The 27,196-nt window shown below is 43.0% G+C and overlaps 1 protein-coding gene across 6 annotated transcripts in view; it reads right to left on the bottom strand.

Moving 5' to 3' along the window:
- Positions 1–27,196, bottom strand: part of LOC110504953 (phospholipid-transporting ATPase IG) — a 72,894-nt gene that overhangs the window by 29,132 nt on the left and 16,566 nt on the right. For all 6 annotated transcript variants that reach the window (XR_005041142.1, XM_036969719.1, XM_036969718.1 and 3 more), the window contains exons 3-7: positions 25,646–25,735; positions 4,179–4,259; positions 2,974–3,081; positions 832–960; positions 298–386 (exon numbers count right to left, since the gene is read on the bottom strand). Coding sequence is in view for 5 of the 6 variants with exons in the window: in XM_036969719.1 (XP_036825614.1) it covers positions 298–386; positions 832–960; positions 2,974–3,081; positions 4,179–4,259; positions 25,646–25,735 (497 nt within the window). In the remaining variant the exon portion in view is untranslated. The remainder of the gene's footprint in view (positions 1–297; positions 387–831; positions 961–2,973; positions 3,082–4,178; positions 4,260–25,645; positions 25,736–27,196) is intronic.

Genomic DNA, 27,196 nt, shown 5'->3' on the forward strand with positions numbered 1-27,196 from the left:
ACTGAACTTTCCCTTCAATTCCTGGCCAGTCTCATCCACAAATCAGGTTTACTAACAGTCTAACATCTCTCATAACAATATGTCAGAGAGATAGATCTAGCATATAGCCTGCCAACACTCAACGTAATGACACTGCAGCTATCAAAATGGCATCCTAATTGACAGTTGATTAAACTGCAAACCCCTAAAGTAAAACCAGTGTGCTTTTACGGTCCAGGGAGCAGATTCACAAACGATCGGTCAACGATCAGTTGTAGCTTGTTTTGTATGGACGTGCAACAAGGATTCATAGCCTACTTGTAGAGGTCAGGCTGCGGCTGCTCGCACTCGATGGTGGCGCTGAGAGACTCCAGGTTCCTCTCCGTGTCTGGCACTGTGTAGTGTGTCTGAGACAGATCCAGGAGAGAGTGAGTGCCAAATATTTCAGGTCATCACTGCAGCTCTCTAAAAACACCCCCCCATAATGGCAGACAAGCGCAGGCACACACACACGAGCAGGCACACACACACACGAGCAGGCACACACACACACGAGCAGGCACACACACACGAGCAGGCACACACACGAGCAGGCACACACACGAGCAGGCACACACACGAGCAGGCACACACACGAGCAGGCACACACACGAGCAGGCACACACACGAGCAGGCACACACACGAGCAGGCACACACACGAGCAGGCACACACCGTCGATGGATTTGAGTGAAGGGTGATGGAGAGGAAGGGAGTGATGGCAGATTGGAAGCGATGCCAAAGCCCTGAAGTCTGCCATGATGATACGTCTCAATGACACAGTGATTCTAGCGTTACTGTAGCAGCACTCCACCTTATGGTTGGACTCCCCGTCCAGACTGGCCGTGGTGACAAAGCAGGTCTCGTCCTCCCGGCTGGACTGTAGCAGGATGAGGTCACAGGGAAAGGTCTCATCCTCAACCACCTCCACCACATCCCCAACCTAGAGGAACAGAATACGTCAGGTCCATACAGAGGACCATGCCTATTCCACCCATAGTCCCTAGGCCCATAGTCCCTAGGCCCTTGTGGATTTGTTTGGTATAAACAAATGGAGCTGTAACCAAGTTGCTTAAACCTGTCATATCTTCTCAGATCTACAAAAGTGCCTAGGGAGGTCTAGGGGTTGATTTGGGTTTGTGAAGCTACACTCAGTGTACAAAACATTAAGAACATCTTCCTAATATTGGGTTGCACCCCCTTTAATTTTTACAGTTGAAGCCGGAAGCTCACATACACCTGTCTTGGTTCAGTTAGGATCACCACTTTATTTTAAGAATGTGAAATGTCAGAATAATAGTAGAGAAAATGATTTATTTCAGCTTTTATTTATTTCATCACATTCCCAGTGGGTCAGAAGTTTACATACACTCAATTAGTATTTGGTAGCATTGCCTTTAAATTGTTGGGTCAAACGTTACAGGTAGCCTCCCACAAGCTTCCCACAATAAGTTGGGTGAATGTTGGCCCATTTCCTCCTGACAGAGCTGGTGAAACTGAGTCAGGTTTGTCGGCCTCCTTGCTCGCACATGTTTTTCAGTTCGGCACACAAATCTTCTATAGAATTGAGGTCAGGGCATTTTGATGGCCACTAATACCTAGACCTTGCTGTCCTAAAGCCATTTTTGCACAACTTTGGAAGTATGCTTGGGGTCATTGCGACCAAGCTTTCCTGACAGATGTCTTGAGATGTTGCTTCAATATATCCACATAATTTTCCATCCTCATGATGCCATCTATTTTGTGAAGTGCACCAGTCCCTCCTGCAGCAAAGCACCCCCACAACATGATGCTGCCACCCCCCATGCGTCACGGTTGGGATGGTTTTCTTCGGCTTGCAAACCTTCCCCTTTTTCCTCCAAACATAACAATGGTCATTATGGCCAAACAGTTCTATTTTTGTTTCATCAGACCAGAGAACATTTCTCCAAAAAGTACGATCTTTGTCCCCATGTGTAATTGAAAACCGTAGTCTGGCTTTTATAATGGCGGTTTTGGAGCAGTGGCTTCTTCCTTTCTGAGCGGCCGTTCAGGTTATGTCGATATAGGACTCGTTTTACTGTGGATATAGATACTTTTGTACCTGTTTCCTCCAGCATCTTCACAAGGTCCTTTGCTGTTGTTCTGGGATTGATTTGCACTTTTCGCACCAAAGTACGTTCCTCTCTAGGAGACAGAACGCGTCTCCTTCCTGAGCGGTATGATGGCTGCGTGGTCCCATGGTGTTTATACTTGCGTACTATTGTTTGTACAGATGGACGTGGTACCTTCAGGAATTTGGAAATTGCTCCCAAGGATGAACCAGACTTGTGGAGGTCTACAATGTTTTATCTGAGGTCTTGGCAGATTTCAAGCTGTTTAAAGGCACAGTCAACTTAGTGTATGTAAACTTCTGACCCACTGGGATTGTGATACAGTGAATTATAAGTGAAATTATCTGTCTGTAAAAAATTGTTGGAAAACTAACTTGTGTCATGCACGGAGTAGATGTCCTAAACAACTTGCCAAAACTATAGCTTGTTAACAAGAAATTTGTGGAGTGGCTGAAAAACTAGTTTTAATGTGAACGTAAACTTCCAACTTCAACTGTATCTTGCCCATTCACCCACTGAATGGCACACACACAATCCATGTCTCAAGGCTTAAAAAGCCTTCTTTAACCAGTCTCCTCCACTTCATCTAGACTGATTTAAGTGTATTTAACAAGTGACCTCAATAAGGGATCATAGCTTTCACCGGGATTCACCTCTGTCACGGAAAGAGCAGGTGTCCTCAATGTTTTGACTGAAATGTATCATCTTCCTCCATTCTGCATCACCTACTTGGGATTACCATACCATAGAGCCATACAAGAACATGCCAAGATGCCAATTACCTCTCCCTCCCGACTCCCATGTCCCTAAGGGGATATTTATTTCCGGGGAACTTGACCGAGGTGCAGCTTGCTAAAAGGTACCTTGATCTTCTCGCTCTCCTTGCATGCTCTCCGGCCGTCCTCCAGCACCGTCACCAGGTATTTATTCACCTCATTATCTGCCTTGTGCCGCAGCCAGTCCTCATAGCCCTGAGAGAGATGGCGGCAGAAGAGGGGAGGTGAGAGGGTGGGAGAGAGAGAGAGAGAGAGGGAGGAGTAAGGAGGGAGAAAGAAAGATGGGGAGGAGAGAGCAGTAGATGGAGAGGGAGGGAAGAGGGTAAGCAAGAGTGAAATGGGACATGAAGAGAGTGCCAATAGATAGTCAGTGTCAGAGTAACAGGGATAAGAGGGATAGAGGAAGAAAGATGCCAGAGGGAGGGAGGGAGGGATTTTATCAAGTCAGTTAAGAACAAATTATTATTTACAATGACGGCCTACCCCTAAAGACGCTGGGCCAATTGTGCGCTGCCCTATGGGACTCCCCAATCACGGCCAGTTGTGATACAGCCTGGAAACAAACCAGGGTCTGTAGTTACACCCCAGGAACTGAGATGGAGTGCCTTAGACCACTGCGCCACTCGGGAGCTCGGGATGATGCAGGGATGAAACAGGAGGAGGAAAGAGTGGGTGGTAGGTGGATGGACAGAGAGAGGGAGCGACAACGTCCTTTTAGTAAGGGACTGACTGCAGGGCTCACCTAACCCAGTCTACAGAGCCTCCCCTTGTGTCCCACTTCAAAGCCTGGCTAAATGCAGCAGCAGCATCGCTAGCCGTTATCAGTGTGTCCCATATATATTTTTGGAAGGAAGTCCACCCTCCATTGTGCATTTCAAAAAGCCCTAGCAGCAGGCCACCAGAAAAGCCAATTCCTAAAACAATACATCTAAAAGCTTGGACACGCTTCAACAGAAAAGAGACTCCTCTGATCATTTGTTTCTATACTAGCGACTATAGTACCGTTTGGTCATGTTCCAAGACAACGTTCCCCTTCTCTTTAAAAAAATCACCATCTCATAGCCAGCATTACTTTGGCTATGACAAAACCATAGGCAACGATTCCATACTTCACACCCCAAAAAATTTACTTTTACAGAAAGGGGAAAAAAATGTTTAACATGGAAGAGAGGTGGTGGAGACGCATGGAGAGCCACAGAAATAGAGTTACTAGAATGTGAAAGGCCCCTCAGAATGGGGATGCCGGTTCTAGTAATTCTATATCTATTCGGGGGGGGGTTGCCGTTTCTTACCTGTTTGATGGCTGTGACAGTGATGACAAAGAACAGGGGTAGGCCACTAGTGACTGGGCTGGTGGGGGTGTCTACGATCACCTGTAGGAGAGATCACCAGAAACTTTACGGACTATACAATCCCGTTAATGAAGTCTTATGATAAAATGAGACTAATTTACTACTAGCTCTAATAACTAGTCGACTAATTGTAATGGTAGCCTATATACTAAAATATAGATAGGACTTATGACCTAGTCACAGTGTTAACGACTATCTCGACTACAACGTAGGGAATGCAGACAACTCCGTCTCGGGAGTTGTTCAGAACAGGAGTCATTTCCAAGACCATTTCTTAAATGAAAATACACTGAATGGGAAAATAACATTGGACAAGTTATGACAGATTCCTCAATTACATGTTGCAATGTGGTTAAGGTTCAGCAAGCACTCCCATTTCAATACAGGTTGTATTGTGTGTGTGTGTGCGCGTGCATGTGTGCGAGCACCCGCCTAATCTCTCCGGTCCAACAGAGGGGCATGAGACATTTCATACCGAGACAGAGTGAGAGGAGAACCCAAGCAGCTTGGACCTGCAGGACATCTAATCAAGTGGGCCAGGGCCACTGTGGTATTTAATCTGCACACACAGGGGCTGGTGCCTGCCGCCTGCCTGGTTCTGGTGCCAACGTCTCAGACCACTGAGCAAGCTCTCCTCTCCTGCTGGGCTGCTGAGAGCAGTCCTCCACCGCAGGCCGGGGGCTGTACAGGAATCTGGTGTGTGTGTGTGTGTGTGTGTGTACATACAGGAACCTGAACCACTAATGATCCTAAAGAGCATGCCTGCACAGGGCCAATCAGGTAATCCCAAACAACCAGTGGCTCAGGAACACCGCCTGACTGGAGCTACGAGCCAAAAGCTTACCAGCAAAAACAGCCCCCAACAACATGCAACGATTGTGTAATTGTGTGTGTGTGTGTGAGAGAGAGAAAGTGCTGTGTAGCCTCATAATGCTGTCACAAGACAGATTTTACCATACTCCCCTGATCCTGCAGCACGCAAAAGGCTCTCACCACAGGGGCTTCCACTGAGCAAGTGGCCTGTGTTACGGAACACACATACACACGTACACACCAGTGCGCACAGAGTGGCTCTTATTTGTCATTCGGAGCATGAGCTGTACAAGCTGTCAGATAGGCATCCGCTGAGGAGCAGGAGACATGTTGTGAGCCCTCTCGGTCTGGTGTTCTCCTGCTTTCCTGTGAGAGGACTGACAATGAGGAACATGCCGCTTCCCCACTAACACAGCCTCTCTCTTCCGCTCACATACGCAGGGCAGCAGTTAGTCTAGAGGTTAAAGTGTTGGGCCAGTAACCGAAAGGTCGCGGCTTCGAATACCCGAGGCGACAAAGTGGAAAATCTGTCAATGTGCCCTTGAGCAAGGCACTTAACTCCAATTTGCTGCAGGGGCCTTGTACTACTATGGTCTACCCTGTAAAACCACACCTTTCACTGAACCTATCCGGTGTTGGTAATATTAACTAACATCGATGCAAGGGTAACAGTGCCATTTTTTTGACCGGGGCATGTTCGTTATTGGTTCACAATTTGCTTTTTTATTATCGTGATAAATTCACATTACTGTGTGTGTGTGCAGTGCGCATAGGGAATATATATGTCTACAGTACCACTTTGTATAGCTGTTAGAGATGCTAATGATAGCCTGTCTTCAGGTAGATGGAAAGGCAATTAAAAGGTAACTACAAAGTAGCCTATGCCTACCTGGCAGAATTATGATTATTTGCATAAATCCAGTGGCCATTTGTTTTGAAAACTCCATCAAATGCACTACAGAGATAGGCGGCGTGTCCATAACCTAAACTTCCCCCTAAGTACATTGAATTGTCAAATTCTCGCAGTATCTCACAGGAATTTGTGACTTCACTAATTTTCTAATGCCGAAACCAGATTAGATGCATGCCATAAGATAAAGCAGAGTTAAATGCCAAAAATATGATATATGCAATATACTAAGCGCAAAAAAAAGAAGCAAAAAAACAACCACAACATAGCCGATACAATGTCGAAACATGATTTTGTCTTGAGCTCAATACCATTTGCTTGATTTTTAGCTAGCTAGCTAATGTTAGCATGCTAGGGACGTTAGCAGAGGCTGCTACATGATAATCAGTTAGCGTTAGCTACCTAGCTAACTATAGTCTAAAAGAAACTGATGCAACCCTGCTGGCTAAGTGGCTAGCTAGATGAGCAGTGTTGACAGTGACGTCCCTATGAGATTCAAGGCTTTAATAAGTGCCATCGTGCAGAAATGACAAAGAAAATACTGGTTGATGAGCTAGCTAAGTTTGCAACGCACAAAAGTCAACAAGGCATGCAGAATGGACTGCCTTTCTGGGACGGGACTGCCCCCATCTCACTACATAGTAGAGGGGTACAAAAACGCCAGAACACAGATGCATCACATAGCTCATACAATTATATTTGTTTCATGTCAAAGAAAATAGATGTTGTAAAGTATAAATGGAGAAAAATGTCAAAAATAATTTGCAGAAACTCGTTGCTGAAAACGGAGTCATCTATGATTCTCTGAATGATATTTTAAAAGAGGAAGCTAATTATTTTAGGCAGATGTTTCTCTTTTCCGTCTCATCCTTTCCCACTGAATGAAGATTATGGTAAGGAATTCTTTCCAAATAATATAAAAAATGGAAAATTAACAAATGTACAGAAAGATCAGTGCGAAGGCCAAATTACAGAGGAAGAACTTTGAGGCTATTAAATCCTTTCAGTCTGGAAACCCCCCAGGGCTTGATGGCATACCGGTAAAGGTATATAAAGTATTTTTTAATACACTAAAAGCTCCATTGTTAGATTATTTTAACTACTCCTATAGTCTGGCAGGTACTCAGCAGGAACAAGACCCAGATTGCAAATATAAAGACCCAGTCTATCTAAAAAACTGGAGGCCCCTTACACTTCAATGCTGTGATGCAAAAATACTAGGAAAACGCATAGCACTCAGAAATAGATGGGTTTTACCAGGTATTGTTCATCCTTATCAGACAGGTTTTTTACATGGACAATACATTGGAAATAATATACAACAACTACTAGAAATAATAGAACATCATGAAACATAAGCCAGGAATGGTATTTGATAAAGTAAGAATGGATTTGATTTATAAATGCCTGGATTGTTTTCAAGTTCGGGAATTCTCTTATAAAATGGGTAAAAAAATAATGTATAGCAACCCCAGGTGTAAAATAGTAAATAACAGCTACTTCTCAGAGAGTTTTGAATTGTCAAGAGGAGTTAAAAAAGGGTGTCCGCTGTCACCATATCTATTCGTTATAGCCATTGAAATGCTAGCTATTAAAATCAGATCCAACAACAACATTAGAGGATTAGAAATCCAAGGTTTAAAAACAAAAGGTGTCCACGTATGTCCGATGACTCGAGTTTTATATTAAGACCGCAAGCTAGATCCCTGCAATGTCTCTTTAAAGATCTAGATAACTTTTCTGTACTCTCTGGACTAAAACCTAATTATGATAAATGTACAATATTACGTATTGGATCCTTAAAAAAGTACAACTTTTACATTACCCTGCAGTTTAACTTTAAAATGGGCTGATAGTGAAGTAGACATACTCAGTATTCATATCACAAATGATAAATAATGAATTTCAATAGAAAACTTGTAAAAATAGACAAGATCCTGCAACCATGGAGAGGTCTATTTATGAAAAAATGGCCCCGATTAACTCCTTAGTCATATCTCAGTTTACGCACTTACTTATGGCACTGCCTACTCCTGATGATTCATTTTTCAAATCATATGAGCATAAAATATTTTGCTTAATCTGGGACGCTAAACCAGACAAAATAAAACGTGCCTATCTATATAATGAAAATGAATCGGGTGGGTTGAGATGATTAAATATAAAAGCATGAAAGCTCCCTCTAAAAGCTTCACTCATTCAAAAGTTTTATTTGAACCCTAAATGGTTCTCAAGTAGATTACTAAGAAAAGCTCATCCATTGTTTAAAATTGGCCTTTTTGCCTTGGTGCAGATTGCCATGTTTCATTTTCGATTAATTGAAAATGATACTTTGAAAAAAAGTATCTTTTTCAAACGAGCATTGCAGAGCTGGCTACAATTTCATCCCCCTGAAAAGATAGAACAAATATTACAACAAATATTACGGCTGAACTCAAATGTGCTGGTTGATAAAATACCTGTATTTATGGGAAAGTTGTTTGAAAAGGGTATTTTGTTCTTAAATTATATTGTAAATTGGAATGGTAGAGTTATGTCCTTCATGGAGTTATCAGAATTGTACGGGAAGGTCTGCTCAATCCAAGAGTACAACCAATTGATTCACCAATTCACAGAATTGCCCCAAAAAATGGAGGCGGGTGGCAGCGGGAGGAGGTAGAAAACTGGTCTGTCTGCCCAATTTAAAGGATCAAAACCGGCAGAGGAATAAAAATAGCATAAATAGGAAAGTATACCAGTTTCATTTGAGGACCAGGATGTTGACAACTGTGCCATACAGAATACAAAATAGTTGGGAAGAGATTTTTGATGTACCGATTCCATGTATGAGTTAAAATATATATAAAACGCCAGATTCAAGACTTCGTGCTTTTCAGCTAAAATTATATAGAATTCTTGCCAGATCTGGAGAGACCGGGTCAGTCAATTACTAATACTCTTAGTAAAAGTATTTATCTTTTCACTTCGTAATTTGTGGATTCTATTTGATTAGATAGATTGAAATTGTACGTTAAACATAACACAGTATAGTTGAAAGATGTGTTGCGTAGAAACCCGAAGTGGGTGGCCAGCAGACAGATGGGATGGGCTGAGGGAAGCTGAGGGTTGATATGTGGAATTGGAGACAAGTGGGAGTGGAGTTGCTGTGTGAGAGATTGACCATCGTGCTAAGATACGTTTTTTTTTTTACGTCTAAATAAATCATAATAAAAAGTACATTTGACTGACACTAAGTGGCAGTGTTTTTACAACTAATGCCAGTTTGCCTGATGCTGATGCCGTGCAGGTGTTTGAACACATGCATATACACACACTCTCATTCAAATGAACACATACAAGAACACATGTAATAGGGTCATACATGCACACAAAACATATACAGTTGGCATTGCTGTTATGATTTGAGTTGTCCTTGATGTCCTTGGTTTTAAATTGATAATTTTTTTGTAACATTTTTTTGCATTGTTGTTTGCTGTTTTCTTCTGTCTTTTCCTTTTTTTCTCTTTAGTTCATTCTCTTGGTTGTTGGTGCATTGGGGGGTTCTTGGGGTTGGGGAAAAGGAATACATTTTATTTATTCATCCTGGGTGGGGGGTGTGGGGGGGGGGGGTCTTGGAGGGTTCGGGTTCACGTTTTCTTTGGCCTGGTGGTAGATCGGTCAACATGCCCTTGAGCAGGGCATTGACCCTGGATGATTGTGTGTAGCTCTGAATGGGAATCTGTTGGATGACTGGTATATGATGTAGTTGTTGAGCGGCTTCACTGCTAGTATATTGTATATTTTGAATATTCAATAAATAATGTAAAAAATAAAATAAAAAGTATAAATGACCCAGATATGTTAATATACAAATCATATACAATAGTGACATTTTACACCAGTGTAGCATGCTAGTGGACTGTACTGTTGAAATTCATTTGATCTGTGGGGATACGATGACACCTTATGTACGTAAATCCAAGACACTCCCTTTAGTAGGATATTTCACGTTTCATATGATCTGTATTCATCTGGGAATGTCCATCACCCATTTCGTATGATATATTACAATTCATTTTACCTGTTACGAATTCGCAAAAAGTACAATATTTTCCCAATTTGCTAGACATTACATTTGACAAATTCTAGCTAGCACGCTAACATTAGCTAGGCTAGGGGTTAGGAGTTAGTCTTCACTATTATTATACAATGTAGAAAATAGTAAAAAAAGAAAAACCCTTCAATGACTAGGTGTGTCCAAACCTTTGACTGATACTGTACGTACAATAGAGCTGGGACGATAAACCGAAAATGACTGACACCGATATTGCCCTCTTACGAAGCAAGTTTGCTTAGGTGGGTAGTTTCAGTGAATAGACTACATGTGCATTTTACTGAGGAGTGGCTTCCATCTGGCCACTCTACTATAAAAGGCCAGATAGGTGGAGTGCTGCAGAGATGGTTGTCCTTCTGGAAGGTTCTATGGATCTATGTCAGTGTGACCATCGGGTTCTTGGTCCCCTCCCGGTCTCCCCGATTGCTCAGTTTGGCCGGGCGGCTAGCTCTAGGAAGAGTCTTGGTGGTTCCAAACTTCTTCCATTTAATAATGTAGGCCACGGTGTTCTTGGGGACCTTCAAATGCTGCAGATGTTTTTTGGTACCCTTCCCCAGATCTGTGCCTCGAAACAATCCTGTCTCGGAGCTCTACGGACAATTCCTTCAACCTCATGGCTTTGTTTTTTCTCTGACATGCACTGGCAAATGTGGGACCTTATATAGACAGGTGTATGCCTTTCCAAATCATGTCCAATCAATTTTAAATTTACCACAGGTGGACTCCAATCAAGTTGTAGAAACATCAAGGATGATCACACGGGCAACCAGTGAAGAACAAACACTATTGTAAATACAACCCATATTTATGTGCACATCACTACAACACTGTTTATAGACAGACATTCTTCACGTTCTTATTATGGGGTATTGTGTGTAGATTGAATCATAAAAAATAAAAACATGTTAGAATAAGGCTGTAACGTAACAGAATGTGGAAAAGGGGCCTGCATACTTTCCGAATGCACTGTAGCCATCTAGCAACAATATATTACAGTTGACAATCTAGCTAACGTGTTGAGTTCCCACTTCCTCAGGTTGTAAATTATGTAGCATATAGGCTAGGCTAATATCCACACAAAACATGCAGGCAAATTCATTTCTAAATAAATCTGATCATACGTGATCCTATTTTGACTGATATGTTGCACATCAAAGTATTTATCATGCATTCCCTGAATTTGCTTGATGAAATAGCTAACTTATTTAATGTCTTACTTGGCACTGGAGAGTCAGTCTAGAGCCCTGCCGCTAATGTAACGCAACTGTGCATAACATTTTTATTTATTTATCGTTAGAGCAAAATGGGTCTATTTATTGAGATTAACGTACACACACCACCAGGCTAAGCGCTAAAGCATCTGAGACTGCTGTGATTACAGTTAAGAAATCTATTATAAAAAAGGCAGAGATGGACTGGGGCACATTGAACCTTCAGCCAGAATGCAGAATCAGGGAAAACAGGGAACAGACTCTGCATTGTTTCTCTCCCTGGGACTCAAAAGAAGAGAGAAACAGTGAAACCACCCTTCCCTCTTCTACAGCTCCAGGTGTTTCCAGACAGAAAGAGAAAACACTTCAATAGAATATGTGGAGCTGTGTGGACCCAGGTGTTAAAGACTCCTCAGTGGACCCGCCGGTTCCATCTGATGAAGTTTTATTGAATATCTCCCACCGATCCACTCTCCTATCCCGGCCAAGCCCTGACCCTCACCACACTCAGTAAAAGTCTATTCAGGTCTATTCAGCAGAAAGCAGCTGTAACTAATGCTGCCTCCCGGCCCCATAGGTGATGGATGTTGGGTGGGAGCGGGCGGAGAAGTACATTGTTTTTCGATCTAATAAATTGATAAAAGCCAGTAGGGAGAGGGGCTAGATGCAGCCAGTCCAGGCTAGCTGCATGTGAAAGTGCTGAGGACAGTATTGTCCCCGACCGGTACACGGTCAGTCCCACCCGACCGCCAGGCATGATTTAGTTTCGGAACACAATACTGCAGAGAGAGTGGCCACTACAGAGGGCACTATATCACACAAACATTCCACACCCATGCACTTAGTACAATACATTAAGTGAGCACCACTCCAATGTTCTCCCTAGCATTACCTAGGTGGGGCAGGCCATTTTCCCTCAGCCTCATTAGTTTGGTGGAGTCTAGAAAATGTACGAGGGAAGGAGAGGTAATGTCACATGAATCACACAACTAGACCGTATCCCACCCGAATATCCACAAAACCCCAGGCCCATTCCTCAAACTCGCCTCCTCCACACTGCACCAAAAACACTCAGACCTAGTCAGTCAAGAAGACGACTCCACAGAACTGATGCGAGATCTGACACTGAAAAACAGGGAAGAAGTGTGTCAGAGTGAGTGACTCACGTCCCAGGGCAGGGGAGGAAATGGCCCTCTCATCCTCCCTCTCTCCCTCCATCTCCTGCCCCTGATCTGCTCCCATTCGATCAGGAGTCAGGCAGCAAAAGGCATGCAGGGCTATTTATAGGCGAGTGGTGCTTTTCTTATAAAAAAGGCAGCCAGAGTCTATTTGAGGCTCTCAGAAGTACAGCGGGCTCCCTGGCTGCTGACGTCAGCAGTGCAGCTTTCGCTGCAGAGAGCGAGACTCACCAACAGAGAGAAAGAGACCATCACTAAACGGGGAGAGACCTGCTGAGAGAAAGAGACCATCACTAAACGGGGAGACAGAAACCTGCTGAGATGGAGACCATCACTAACTGGGATGGATGGATGGAGAGATACCTGCTAATGGAGAGGGAAAGGGAGAGAGAGGGAGACTTGTTAACAGAGAGATGGAGAGAAAAAGAAAAGCTCAATAAGAGAGTGAGAGACTAAGAGAGCAAGACATTGAACGGAGACTCACTAACTGAGAAAGAGGGGGAAGGAGGGGGGTTGTGTGAGGTTTGGATTCTGGTAATTGAAAGGGTTTATTTTTGGCAGTGATGTGAATGCAGGTTGTGTGTGCTACACCGTGTGATATAATGGTAGGCTGCGTGGGGGGAACTGGACAGTTAGGATCTCTTCCAGAGAGGTTGGATTAGTGGAGAAATGGCATGCCACACGCCAGGCTGGGTAAACATGTGAGCACAGCCCAAACCACCCCAAAACACACCCACACACAAGACACGCACGATTACAAAATCATGACTCACGTTTACGCTGCACTTAAACGTTTCATCTTAAAAATCAAACACACTATGCACATTTAGTTAACTGCACACTCCAGTACATGTACTGCACACACAATACACTAAGATGAACCCACTGATAGACAATCAAAACAGGTAAAGAACACTGATGGAGGAGGCTGTGCTGTTGGCTGGGGACATCAAATAACCAATGAACAGAGTTCAAGACCAACGCGTCTCTTCAACCTTGTTGGGGTAGGGCTGGACGAAATGGCAAAAAATGTAAACATATGTATGGCCGATTCACGAGCCCCGACAGTGACATGTTTTGGCTCTGTAATCCAGCACTTTGAATGTGAAATTATGCAATGACTGAGGTTAAATTGCAGATTGTCAGCTTTAATTTGAGGGTATTTCCATCCATTTCATACACACTTTTTGTGCATACTCCCACTACTGCTGGGCAGTATACGTGTTTTGTGATATACCGGTATTGATGAACGGACCGGTTTTGGTTTTTACCTTCTATACCGGTATTTGAATGTTTGGTTTGTTAAATGTGATACGCAGTGTGTAACGTCCATTTTTATAGTTTACTTCGCTACTTGAGTCATCCCTTTCCACACAGACCTAGCTAAGCCCCGTCACTAATGGAGCGCATTTGATGTTCCTCAACCACGAGACACTTGCGTCATGGTCAATGCAGCATATGCAACACTGTAGTTGTCACTTTGCATCTTAATATAAATACTAGCATTCTATAATGACACTATTAGCTTGTGTTTCTTACATCTGCAAACAGCTAGTTTGTCTTTTCTTGGCAAGTTGGGCCTAAATCTTGTTAGCTGCTAATCACTAGCTAGCTAGCTAGCTAGCTAGCTAGCTAATACACGTACTGAGTAAGGGCAAGCGTAATTAGCTATACAGCCTGATAATACCAGTGATTTTGTAGACCTAAATCAACATGTTTTTGCAACAGTGTCTTCTAAATTCAAGTTGTAAACGCAAAGCAAGAATAATGTTAGCTACATGAAGTAGCTAAGAGAAAAAATTCAACGTAGCCAATGATTATAGGAAACACATAACACATTAGTTCCTACCCTGTCACAATAACTCCTCCCTGGCATTCTCATTCGTTGTCATGTCAAACACTGTATTAAAAGTGCCCACTATTATATTCTAACTATATATTTATAGTCCCATGATTACAAGTGTTTTGCTCTAAATCACAAGTCAAATTGCAACATTGTTAAAAATAAGGCCCAGATTACTTGGCCATATCATTCAGCCCTACATGGCAGGGTAGAAATGATCTCAAATGCAGAAATGGCTGAAATTTGACTTTTTGGGGGTTGAAGTTGAATTGAACAGTATAAAACAAAATCAGAAAGGAGAAAGACCCATTGAAATCACTTAGAATGTATGTGTTGCCACCCTGGGGTCACGCACGACTCAAAGAAAATGTACAACTATTATTATTAAAAAACAAAATACTGTCAATTAAAAAAATACAAAGTGATCTAATATTTTGGGCACATCGCCCAGCCCTAACTCCCTCTTATTTTAGTGGACCTAAAGTACTGTGACAAATGCAATTATATATGTATTAAAGTAATACAAAGTTAAGTATTTGGTCCTATATTCATAGCATGCAATGACTATCAAGCTTGTGACTACAAATGCTGGATGCATTTGCTGTTTCAGATTATTTTGTGCCCAATAGAAATGAATGCTAAATAATCTAGTGTCATTTGAGTAATTTTATTGGTAATAATATCATCTTTCTAACCACATCTACATTAATGGGAATGTTACCGTGGTTACAGATCATCCTGAATGAATAATGAGTGAGAAAGTTAGGCGCACAAGTCATACCGCAATGCCGAACAATAGACAGCATTAAAAGGACATTTCAAAGCATACAGTCAATTCGGAAAGTATTCAGAGCCCTTAACTATTTTCACATTACAGCCTTATTCTAAAATGGATTAGTTTCCCCAAAAACAGGTTTTTAGTAATTGCACATTTAAAAATAATCACAAGTACTCAGTACTTTGAAGCACATTTGATAGCAATTACAGCCTCGAGTCATCTTGGGTATGACGCTACAAGCTTGGCACATTTGAATTTGGGGAATTTCTCCCATTCTTCTCTGCAGATCCTTTCAAGCTCTGTCAGGCTGGATGGGAAGCGTAGCTGCACAGCTATTTTCAGGTCTCTGCAGAGATGTTTCATTGGGTTCAAGTCCGGGCTCTGGCTGGGCCACAAGGACATTCAGAGACTTGTCCCAAAGCCTCTCTTATCTTGGCTGTGTGCTTAGGGTTGCTGTCCTGTTGGAAGGTGAACCAGTCAGGTCCTGAGCAAGTTTTCATCAAGGATCTCTGTAGTTTGCTCAATTCATATTTCCCTTGATCCTGACTAGTCCCCCAGACAATGCAGCATGATGCTGCCACCACGTTTCACTGTAAGGATGGTGTCAGTTTTCCTCCAGAAGTAAAGTTTGGCATTCAGGCCAAAGAGTAGAGTCTTGGTTTCATCAGACCAGATAATCTGGTTTCTCAGGGTCTGAGTGTCTTTAGGTTCCTTTTGCCAAACTCCAAGCAGGCTTTCATGTGCCTTGTACTGAGGAGTGGCATCCGTCTGGCCACTACCATAAAGGCCTGATTGGTGGAGTGCTGCAGAGATGGGAGAATCTTCCAGAGGGACAACCATCTCCAAACAGGAACTCTGGATCTATGTCAGAGTGACCATCGGGTTCTTGGTCCCCTCCCTGACCAAGGCCCTTCTCCCCGATCAGTTTTCCAAGAGTTAGCCGCCCGGCCAGAGGCTTGGTGGTTCTAAACTTCTTCCATTTAAGAATGGAGGCCACTGTGTTCTTGGGGACCTTCAAATGGTGCAGATCTTTTTTGCCTCCCTTTCCCAGCTCTGTGCCTCAACACAATCCTGTCTCGGAGCTCTACGAACAATTCCTTCAACCTCATGGTTTGTTTATTTTTTCTGTGGGACCTTAAAATAGACAGGTGTGTAGCTTTTCAAATCATGTCCAATCAAGGGAATTTACCACAGGTGGACTCCAATAAAGTTGTAGAAGCGTCAAGGATGATTCATGGAAACAGGATGCACCTGAGCTCAATTTTCAGTGTCATAGCAAAGGGTCTGAATACTTACGCAAATAAGGTATATCTGTTTTATACATTTGCAAAAAATTCTAAAGACCTATTTTCGCTTTGCCAATATGGGGTATTGTGTGTAGAATTTTATTTAATCAATTTTGGAATAAGGCTGTAACGTAACAAAATGGAAGAAAAGGGAAGGGGTCTGAATAATTTACGAATGCACTGTATGTGCATTAATAAGCTATGAACATGTCACAAATGTCAGATTTCCTCACTACATGCAAATACGAGCATTTATGCATCTCACCGGTAGAAACGGGCAGCTACATTGCCATGCCTATCAGCAAACCACAAATGCATAGCGATTTCAGCACATGAAGCACCCTGTGGAGGTGAAAAATATTAAAAAGTCTAGCCAGTAGTTTCAGCCAGAGGATTTAGAAACGGAACTGAAGTCTCAACTGATAGGGTTGCCATGTCGTTGAACGTTAAAAAGGGATGCTATCAAGAAATGTTCCCCTTCACTTCAAAGAGGAAGAAAAGTCAAGCCGAGATAACGTTGCTAAAGTTACCTAGCAAGCAAACTACATTTGTTTATCCTAAACCAAAATCTAGCTGGTTTTCAGAATATGCTTGCTAGAAATTCCAAAGCACATCAAACATATAAATGGAACATGTAAAGTGTTGGTCCCATGTTTCATGAGCTGAAATAAAAAAAAATCCCCGAAATGTTTCACAAAAAAATAAAATACATTTGCTTACATCCCAGTTAGTGAGCATTTCTCCTTTGCCAAGATAAATCAATCCACCTGACAGGTGTAGCATATCAAGAAGCTGATTAAACAACAGGGACACAGGTGCCCCTTGTGCTGGGGACAGTAAATGGCTGCTCTAAAATGTGCTGTTTTGTCACAACACAATGCCACAGATGTCACAAGTTGAGGGAGGGTGCAATTGGCATGCTGACTGTAAAGTCCCCCAGAGCTGTTGCCAGAAATGTAATATTATTTTCTCTACCATAAGCCGCCCCAAGCATTATTTTAGAGAATTTGTCAGTACGTCCAATTCGCCTCAAATGCAGAACAAGTGAATGGCGTTGTGTGGACGAGCGGTTTGCGGAAGTCAACGTTGTGAACGTCAACGTTGTGAACAGCAAATATATTTTTATTTCTTTATGGCACATGAGAGACACCTGTCTGATTTGCGGCCATCTCAGTGAACTAATCCATTGCAGACGATGAGAGTGATCCATTGCGGAGGCCACAGTCCAAGAAGGGGAGGGTGGCCAAAATGCACGTCTCTCTCCAGAATGTGCTCTCCGGCCAATTTGGGCACATTCATTGTGTGAATTGTTTGCCTTGATTGTTGGTGTCTATCAATTCCCCATTACATACATCACCAGCAGTACCCTACATGTACCTTTAATTCCTAATCTACAATGTTTGGTTATGGTCATTTCTGTAAATGCATTCAATATATTATTATTCCAGTCATTTACCATTGTCAAAGTAGACACGTAGTTTGCAGTGCGCACAACCTATGCTACACTTGTGATAAACAAGTTCGTTTATTTCATTCCATTTATGGAGCTGTCAATTTAGGTCATTGTCTTTTGTTTGGAGCGCTACAGTCATTGTGGAGTAAGGATGCGCACCTGATTACAGATCGAAGTAGGCCTATAAGCTACCTGGCCTGTGTTCAAATGTGGGCATATAAAAATGTGCCCATTTGAGAATATGATAGTATTTCAGATTGGCTTAACGCACCACCATAATGTCGTGGAGCTTCTCAAAGTAATATTTTCTTCCCCTCAAACAAAGTATATTTTTACATCCATTGAGGAAAGTAGTTTAATGTATTTTTAAAATCTTTCCAGCTCGCTCCCTTTTGATAACCACGCCGTGTGAATGGGAAAAATGTCATGCCCTGATCCAGTGGAAACATAAAATAAGTCTGGCTGATGAGCTCTTAACCCTTGGACAAATAGCCTACAGCGTGTCTGGCTCACTCACTGGCACCGGGAAACTGAGGGGCCCAGAATATTTTATACGTTTGAAGTTAATTTGCAGACAAGCCATGCGTAACCAATGTGATTTATAGGATATTTATTTTTCAGGGTATGTTCTACCTGCAGGCTGCAATGTTTTATTTGTTGGCTTTATGTAGGCTATTTTTACATAAATTAAATGAAACTGTTACACAAAATGTCCATATGAAAACCATAACTGGCACGAAATAGTCAGATAAATTGGCATTCCACATGAAAGGTTGCAGACTCCTCGTGTAGCCAATTGCCGACAACTTCAGGAGAGTAACCGCAGAATCTGGTAAAGCCAGCAGGAGGATGGTCGGGGCAGGTTCTCCTCTTCTGGTCATCTTGATCTTTGGCTCCCTCTTGAGTCAAAGGGCTTATTTAAATCAAACAGCATCAACAAAGCATATCGCTGATTTTATTAAAATACATGGGTGCGTCTATTGAAAAAGTCACGTTTAAAATTTCTACCAATCAATTGGTCGACAGAACAGACCACTTTCGGTCAACCAAGATTTATTTTAGTCGGGGACAGCCTTAACTTAAATCTTTGAAATTGTTGCCGGTTGTGTTATATTATTGTTCATTATAATTAGGCAGCTGCTGTCTGATGATGTGATTTGTAACTTCCCAAGCTAATGTTTTCATTAGGTTACGTTTAGCTAACCATTAGGCTAGCTAGCTACCGCAGATGCCAACGTGACTGTTCTATTTAGAGTAATCAATAAGTGCAGAGGCCGAACATCAAGCTCAGCACCAGGAACTAGCGTAAGTCACCTAAAATCTATTAAATCTTTCCATGACGAGCAAATAAATATACTGGAGCTAGGCATGCACACGGTCCGCGGCAGGTAGCCTACCGGTTAAGAGCTTTGGGCCGAAAGGTTGTTGGTTCGAATCCCGGAGCCGGCACGGTGGAAAAATCTGTCAATCTGCCCTTGAGCAAAGCAGTTAACCCTCAACAACTCCTCCTCCCTGGGCATCGATTAAGGCAGCAACCTGCACCTCTCTTATTCAGAAAGGTTGGGTTAAATGCAGAAGACACATTTCGGTTGTGTAACTGACTAGTTATCCCTTTTCACTGTCTTGTCATCATGGTTGGTGTGTTTATAAGTAGGCTACACCTACTGTAGTTATTAGGATGCAAGTTGATTGTTAATGCAGTGACCGACTGTGAAGGTTAACCTGTGAAGGTTAGTATGCATGAGGGCGGTGGGTGGACAAAGTTGTTGTTTGAGTGTGTATTGATGGGGGCAAAGTGTAAAATGTTGGCTAAAGCACTGACTACGTGTCCTACAGACTAACCATGCTGCTGCTGCTGACCTTGACATATGCTTCAGTAGTACAGAGCCTGTAAACCCATTGAATGAAAGGTTTCAGCCCGGAAAAAGCTCAAGCTCAACATTGGACTTTGAAACAAGCCAGGAGAGCCAAAAGTATTTATGAAAACAGACTACCCGGTTGAGAAAACAAAAATCACCAATAACACTAAACTGTCCACAAGACTGCTCAAGGCTGCTCAAACTTCTACAATATTTGCTAAAAGCCCCATTGACTCAGAGTGTAACATAACACCATTCCACATTACCCTTTTTAATTCTTTGTATGGTTACACATCTTCATGACCAGTCAACATGTCATTCCATGAAATCCTCTCCAAGAGGTTAAAGCACTGTGTGGTGAAGAAAGTGGACAAGAGGCTTGTCCAGCTGGCTGTGGAGTTCAGAAAAGGCCAGACGGTGGTCTACAAGGAGCCAGAGCCACAGTTCCCAAAAACCCAACATCACCAAAGCCTGCTAAACCAGCGGCCATTCCCCAACACAAGAAGTTCACCAGATGAAGAACATTCTGGAACATTCAACCAACAACATCCATATTCAGTTAGACTGATGTTGTAGTATAATATATAATGCCAAGTATGCTCAACTGCATTGTGGTCCAGATATTGCTAGCTGTCGTACATAAAACAAATGATGCAGGGAGTTGGTGTATCATTTAAACTAATTGGTTGCCAAGTAAACATGTTTCAATAAAACAGTAGATTAGTCTGTCAATATAGCAAATAAATAGACATGGCTTGTATTCAAGACAACGTTTAATTGCTCTGAAGACCGAGGTGAATTTACACAGCAGTACGGAGGAACAGTTATGGCAATGTATGATGGGTATGATGCAGTGAAGTGTTCGGAGTCACTGATGCAAGGGGAGATATGTGAAAGGTCCCGTAACTCTTGAGATTCAACCTCTTCGTATCCAAGCAGTTTTGTCTGAGAGAAAAAGGCAAACGACATTACACATTCATTGGCAATCATTGTGTACGGTCTGTATTCCTACTGTAGCAGCATGGTGTAGAATATGAGACATCGCAGACACACGTTAGCTAGCTACAACACAGGTATAGTTGCTCCAAGACTAATATGAGTCATCAAAACATTTAGCCAGATTTGCTCATAATGAGAGGCACTGAGGCTAGCTAAGCTAGTTAGAGAGCTATAACGTTACACTAAAGTAGTACATTTTAGGTATAACAAACACATTTGTTTTTGCTTTCATTTGTTTGAGAATACGTGTTGGGTTTTTTCATCACCTTGCCCTGTTATGTCCGAAACCATCACCATATTGTACTGTGCTGAACAACACTGCCTCGGTTAAAAGAAAGGGTATAGTGCTAGCTAGCTACCGACAGCAAAACAACTTACTTGTTTGTCATTTACCCTCCTGAGTCCTGGTCCAGCTTGTCTCGAAATCATTTCTCTCACAGTCTCAACACGTCTTCAGTGTATTCCGGCTCAAATACATAGGTCTAAACGTAAAAGAACATCCAACAATGGTTTCGCCGTCCAGCTCTTCTTGGAAAGCGGAAGCAGCCATTGTAGCTAATTATTTAGCAGTCTCAGATAGACAGTGCACGGTTAACATAGCTCCAGTGAACCTGTAAACTAGTACCGCCTTCAAGGGAGAGACGAAGAAAGAAATGATGGCTCCTGTCTGGCTGTAGTCTTACAAAGCCAGGGAAAATGAGTCAGCCTAGAGATCCTGCAACGTCCCGGAAGATAGGAACATCGTTGAGACAAGTCCAACGGCTCTATTGAACTAACACAACCATATTTAATCATGTGATCGGCGAAACACAAAAGGCCACAATAATAGCTACAAACGTCTCCGTTAATTTTTAAATCACAACAGGGTTAATCAACCAATGACGTCATTGGTTGAGGTCTCTCGGCACTAAAAAAAAAAAAAAAAAAAAACACAGCTATAGTCTATAATTTCTGAAACACCTCATCACTCAAAATTAAGCAGAGAGACCGGAAAAACACCCAAATAGAGTCTAGTGGTGAAGTTTCCCTTTAATTTACAAGAATCGATATTCATTGATGGTACCATTTTTTGTTGGTACTTTTACCCCTTTTTCGTGATATCCAATTGGTAGTTAGTCTTGTCCCATCACTGCAACTCCCGTACGGACTCGAGAGAGACAAAGGTCGAGAGCCATACGTCCCCCAAAACACGACCCTGCCAAGCCGCACTGCTTCTTGACACACTGATCGCTTAACCCGGAAGCCAACCGCACCAAATGTGTCAGAGGAAACAGCGTACAACCGGCCCACCACAAGGAGTCGCCAGAGCGTGATGGGACAAGGACATCCCGACCAGCCAAACCCTCCCCTAAACCGGACGACACTGGGCCAATTGTCTCGCTCAACGGCCACGGCCGGTTGTGAGAGAAAGCGGGGCTGTAGGGACACCGCAAGCACTGAAGCAGTGCCTTAAACTGCTGTGCCACTCAGGAGCCATAACTTGAGAAGTTGAGAAACATTGTTAGAAAGGTTAACTTTACAATTCTAGTAAAAATCCTGTCAATGTGTTTCGGTGTCCCTATTACCAATTCTGTTGGACAAAATGCAAATAGCGAGTTGAAACCACTTGTCAGAAAGGAAGAAGTGATCTATCATCGTTGTTGTGTACGTGGCAGGGGAGGGGCTTGGTGTGTGTGTGTGTGTATAAACAGAGAGGCGGCGAAGCGAGAGGTTTCACTCTTATGACAAAGCCTTTCTATGGACTTGTTTTGTACCTAAGCTTGTCGCTTGCTTTCCCGCCTTTGGTACAAGGACTCCCAATGTTAGGGGGGAGAAATTAGCACTTCGTCATTATATACTGATCTCTAGTTTAAATGGGAAGGTAAACAAGGCACTGAAGAAAATATTTTTTTTTTAAAACATGAGAACAAGCAAACAAACACTCATAAAAGTGGGGGAAAAGAATCATTGATTCTTTCAATACAGGCATTTGAAATAGTGCAAAACCATAACATTGAAATAAAATCGGTATTGCCCAGCCCTACTATGAGGTTTCTGGACTAGTTCTCTGAAACGAGCATGATGACTACTGGTAGGCTACAGCCACTCCATGATCTTATCCTCTCAGAATGTTATCCATCCATCTCCCAGAAGAATCTCCCTGGCGCTCAATACACTGAGCCAGATTACACTGGGGACAGGCTGTTTAGACCTTTAGTTTAGGTTACAGTTGTTATAGAGAAAGGTGGTTAGTTTCCATCTCCTTGGGTTAGAGGGAGAGCGACGAGGGAGACAAAGAGAAATTGTAGATTTTTTTAAATCGTCGCTGGGCAGATCTTTTGGCCTTATAGAAGAGATGTGGAAGAGAGGTAGAGAAAGGGACCTAACGCAGCTGGTGAAAAAGGTGAAAAACTTCTGAGCTGCGTTTTTCTGTCTGTAAAGGTTCACTTCTGACAAAATCGGAAGTTGCTCAGGCTCTTTCCATTTCCCCTGAAAACCGGATGCATCCGTTTGATGCCCCACACAGGGTGGGAATGGTGTGGTTCAGCTGTGAGCACTGACCCGACGGATAAACATGTGCTTTGACTCTGGCTCAGCCCTCACTCTCTCAGCCCACTCACACTTTCCACTGAGCAGTGGAGGAGAGGCTTACCCACACACACACACCCAGTTTCACAACTGCCATAAATAGGTTAAACTCGCAAAACACATACAGAGGATGACATGCAAATACACACAGGCCTGACCAAAGGAAGTCAAATTGACTGTTTCACACGTGCTATAAACACACATTCACTGACAAATACATAGCTCGGCTAAAAAAAAAAAATTAAACACACATTTTAAAATAAGGCTGTAACGTAACAAAATGTGGAAAAAGTCAAGGGGTCTGAATACTTTCTGAATGCACTGTGTGTGTGTGTGTGTGTGTGTGTGTGTGTTACATATACACACACACACACAGTTGAAGTCGGAAGTTTACATACACTTAGGTTGGAGTCACTGAAACTCATTTTTCAACCACTTCATAGATGTCTTGTAAACAAACTATAGTTTTGGCAATTTGGTTAGGAAATCTACTTTGTGCATGACAAGTCACTTTCCAACAATTGTTTACAGACAGATTTCAATTAACTGTATCACAATTCCAGTGGGTCAAAAGATTACATACACTTGACTGTGCCTTTAAACAGCTAGGAAAATTCCGGAAAATGATGTCATGGTTTTAGAAGCTTCTGATAGGCTAATTAAAATCATTGGAGGTGTACCTGTAGATGTATTTCAAGGCCTACCTTCAAACTCAGTGCCTTTGCTTGACATCATGGGAAAATCAGAAGATATCAGCCAAGAACTCAGAAAAAAAATGGTAGACCTTCACAAGTCTGGTTCATCCAAGGGAGCAATTTCCAAATGCCTGAAGGTACCACGTTCATCTGTACAAACAATAGTACGCAAGTATAAACACCATGGGACCACGCAGCCGTCATACCGCTCAGGAAGGAGAAGCGTTCTGTCTCCTAGAGATGAATGTACTTGGTGCGAAAAGTGCAAATCAATCCCAGAAAAACAGCAAAAGGACCTCGTGAAGATGCTGGAGGAAACAGGTACACAAGTATCTATATCCACAGTAAAACAAGTCCTATATCAACATAACCTGAAAGGCCGCTCAGCAAGGAAGAAGCCACTGCTCCAAAACCACCATAAAAAAGCCAGACTACGGTTTACAACTGCACATGGAGACAAAGATCGTACTTTTTGGAGAAATGTCCTCTGGCCAAAATAGAAAAGTTTGGCCATAATGAACATCGTTATGTTTGGAGGAAAAGGGGGGAGGCTTGCAAGCCAAAGAACACCATCCCAACCGTGAAGCACTGGGGTGGCAGAATCATGTTGTGGGGGTGCTTTGCTGCAGGAGGGGCTAGTGCACTTCACAAAATAGATGGCATCATGAGGAAGAAAAACAATGTGGATATATTGAAGTAACCTCTCAAGATATCAGTCAGAAAGTTAAAGCTTGGTCGCAAATGGGTCTTGTCCAAATGGACAATGACCACAAGCAAAGTTGTGGAAAAGTGGCTTAAGGACAACAAAGTTAAAGTACTGGAGTGGCCATTACAAAGCCCTAAACTCAATCCTATAGAACATTTGTGGGCAGAACTGAAAAAGTGTGTGCGAGCAAGGAGGCCTTCAAACCTGACTCAGTTACACCAGCTCTGTCAGGAGGAATGGGCCAACATTCACCCAACTTATTGTGGGAAGCTTGTGGAAGGCTACCTGAAACGTCAAGAACTGTGAAAAACAGTTTAAATGTACTTGGTTAGGGTGTATGTAAACTTCCGACTTCAACTGTGTGTGAAATACTTTTTGGTATAAAAATATTAAATACATATCAGGGCTGCGTTTGGCTAACATACTAGGGCTTGGAATTGCCAGGGACCTCACAATACGATACAGCACCATACTTCGGTGCCGATATGCTATGCATGATGATGCTCACAATTCTATATGTATTGCGATTCAATACTGTCATTTGATTGAGATTTGAGACGTTCCAAACATATTACTTACTATATGCCTGCTGCAGAGAGAGGAAAGAGCATGAGAAATGTCATTTTAAAATCAGTCAGGGAAATAAAAAAGTGCTGAAAACATGTTGGCTCACTATTACAAAAGATGGAGAACAAGCTATAGCAGCATTTCCCAAACTAGGGGACAGATACTGAGAAAAAAAAAAGAGTTGGTTCACAGAACCAGGGTTGCCAGTAACCTCTGCTAGCCGCTAGATGTGGTTGCAATAAACTAAGTGGTTTCTGTTTTCTTCCTACAAATATTGCACCATCTTTTGAACGGTCTAAGCTACATACTATGACCCCATCACTGAAAGATTAGACTCCCAGGAACACGTATGTGTCTTCTGTTTCTCTTTACAAAACCCAACAAGCCATTTTAACATTAACGCATATTCAACATACAAACGAGTCACAGACGCATAAACACAACTCACCTGCACCAAAAAGATGATGAGGAAGTAGAAATTGGCGATTCTTCTGAACTGCTCAAACAGATTCTTTGGCAGAAAGTTCCACACCGTGTACTGGAAAGACAAAGAGAGAGAGAGAAGGGACCAATGAAATCACATGAGAATGAGAAAAACAATCTAAGCCTACCCACTGGATCCTGGGTCTCTGTAAACCACCATTTTACAGTTCTCTGACATCCCTGTTTTTCAACGTCTTTACAGTAGAGGACTAGTAGGACATATTAAATTATTTCCATCCTCTGTGCGTGTGTTTTCCCAGTGAGTTGGTGCTGCCCTCTGAACCACCTGAGACCCAGGGAGCCAGTCTTCCCCCTCAGTCCATGGGGGGCCTGCAAATATTCCAATGATTCGGATTAGCGACGTCTCTCCTTAAATTTGCCCAGCCCTGAAAGGAGAGCCGATTACCTTAAGTTGGCGGCAGATCCTACTTTTTTCGCTCTTTCTTTTAAGTGGGCATGACTGCGGATACTCCACACAGTAGCTGAACGAGACACTCTTATGTTGCCAAATCCCCGCGAGACAGCCCAACAACGCCCCGGTGGCAACTTAAACCACACAACAGGCTAATACAAGTGGAGGAAAACACAGTGACACACACCACTGTTGAGAGGGGAATGTAGAGGAACGTATTTGCATGGAGACAGAGAGTGCTGAAATGCAAACGGTAGCAGAAAGGGACCATTTCATTTTGCCAGAGAGAAGAGAGTAGTAATAAGAGGAGGAGCGTGAGGGGGGAGGGCAGGAGAGAGTGAGGAGAGAATGAGGAAGGGGAATGAGGGATGAGAGAGTGAGGGAAGATAGTTCAGGGAGAGGGGAGAGAAGGAACTGCGAGGGAGTTGTAAGGAACAGGATAATGGGAAGCAGGTGCATGGTAGAAGTGTAAACACCACAGCCAGGGAAATTAACGACTGTTTACACGGTCACACTGGAGGACGAGAGACATTGATTGGCCCATTCCCAGTGGGACCCTCTGCACCACTATAAAATCCCCTTCCTCGCTCTTCCCCTGCATCCTCATATACATGAATCTAAACCCCCAGCCAGCCCTCCTCCTCAGACCCACACCCTTAGCCCTGACAGGAGGAGAGATTTAGGCGGGCTCAGACAACCAGAGGGGCAGCTTGAATCGCCACCCCTGCCTGCTGGTACATCAATAGTAGCAGTGTATTTCACCACCACAGACGGAGCTCTCCTGACAGACAAATAATGGCCTTCCATTGGGAAGGAAGACAAGCATGCGGGGAGGCAGTGGGAGGAAGACGAGCATGCGGGGAGGCAGTGGGAGGAAGACGAGCATGCGGGGAGGCAGTGGGAGGAAGACGAGCATGCGGGGAGGCAGTGGGAGGAGGGAAAAAGAGAACGTACTAGAGAAGAGGACAATTAGAATTAAAGAGGTGGAGGGAGAGAGGGTCGTCCACCAAGATGAAACATCACTGCGTAAGCGAACACTGAGTTGAGAGCGCAGAGTGGTCGAGCGAGCAGAGGGGAGGAGCATGAAAATATACAAGCATGGTA

Source organism: Oncorhynchus mykiss, chromosome 31, assembly GCF_013265735.2.
Source record: "Oncorhynchus mykiss isolate Arlee chromosome 31, USDA_OmykA_1.1, whole genome shotgun sequence".
In the NCBI taxonomy this organism is placed as follows: domain Eukaryota; kingdom Metazoa; phylum Chordata; class Actinopteri; order Salmoniformes; family Salmonidae; genus Oncorhynchus; species Oncorhynchus mykiss.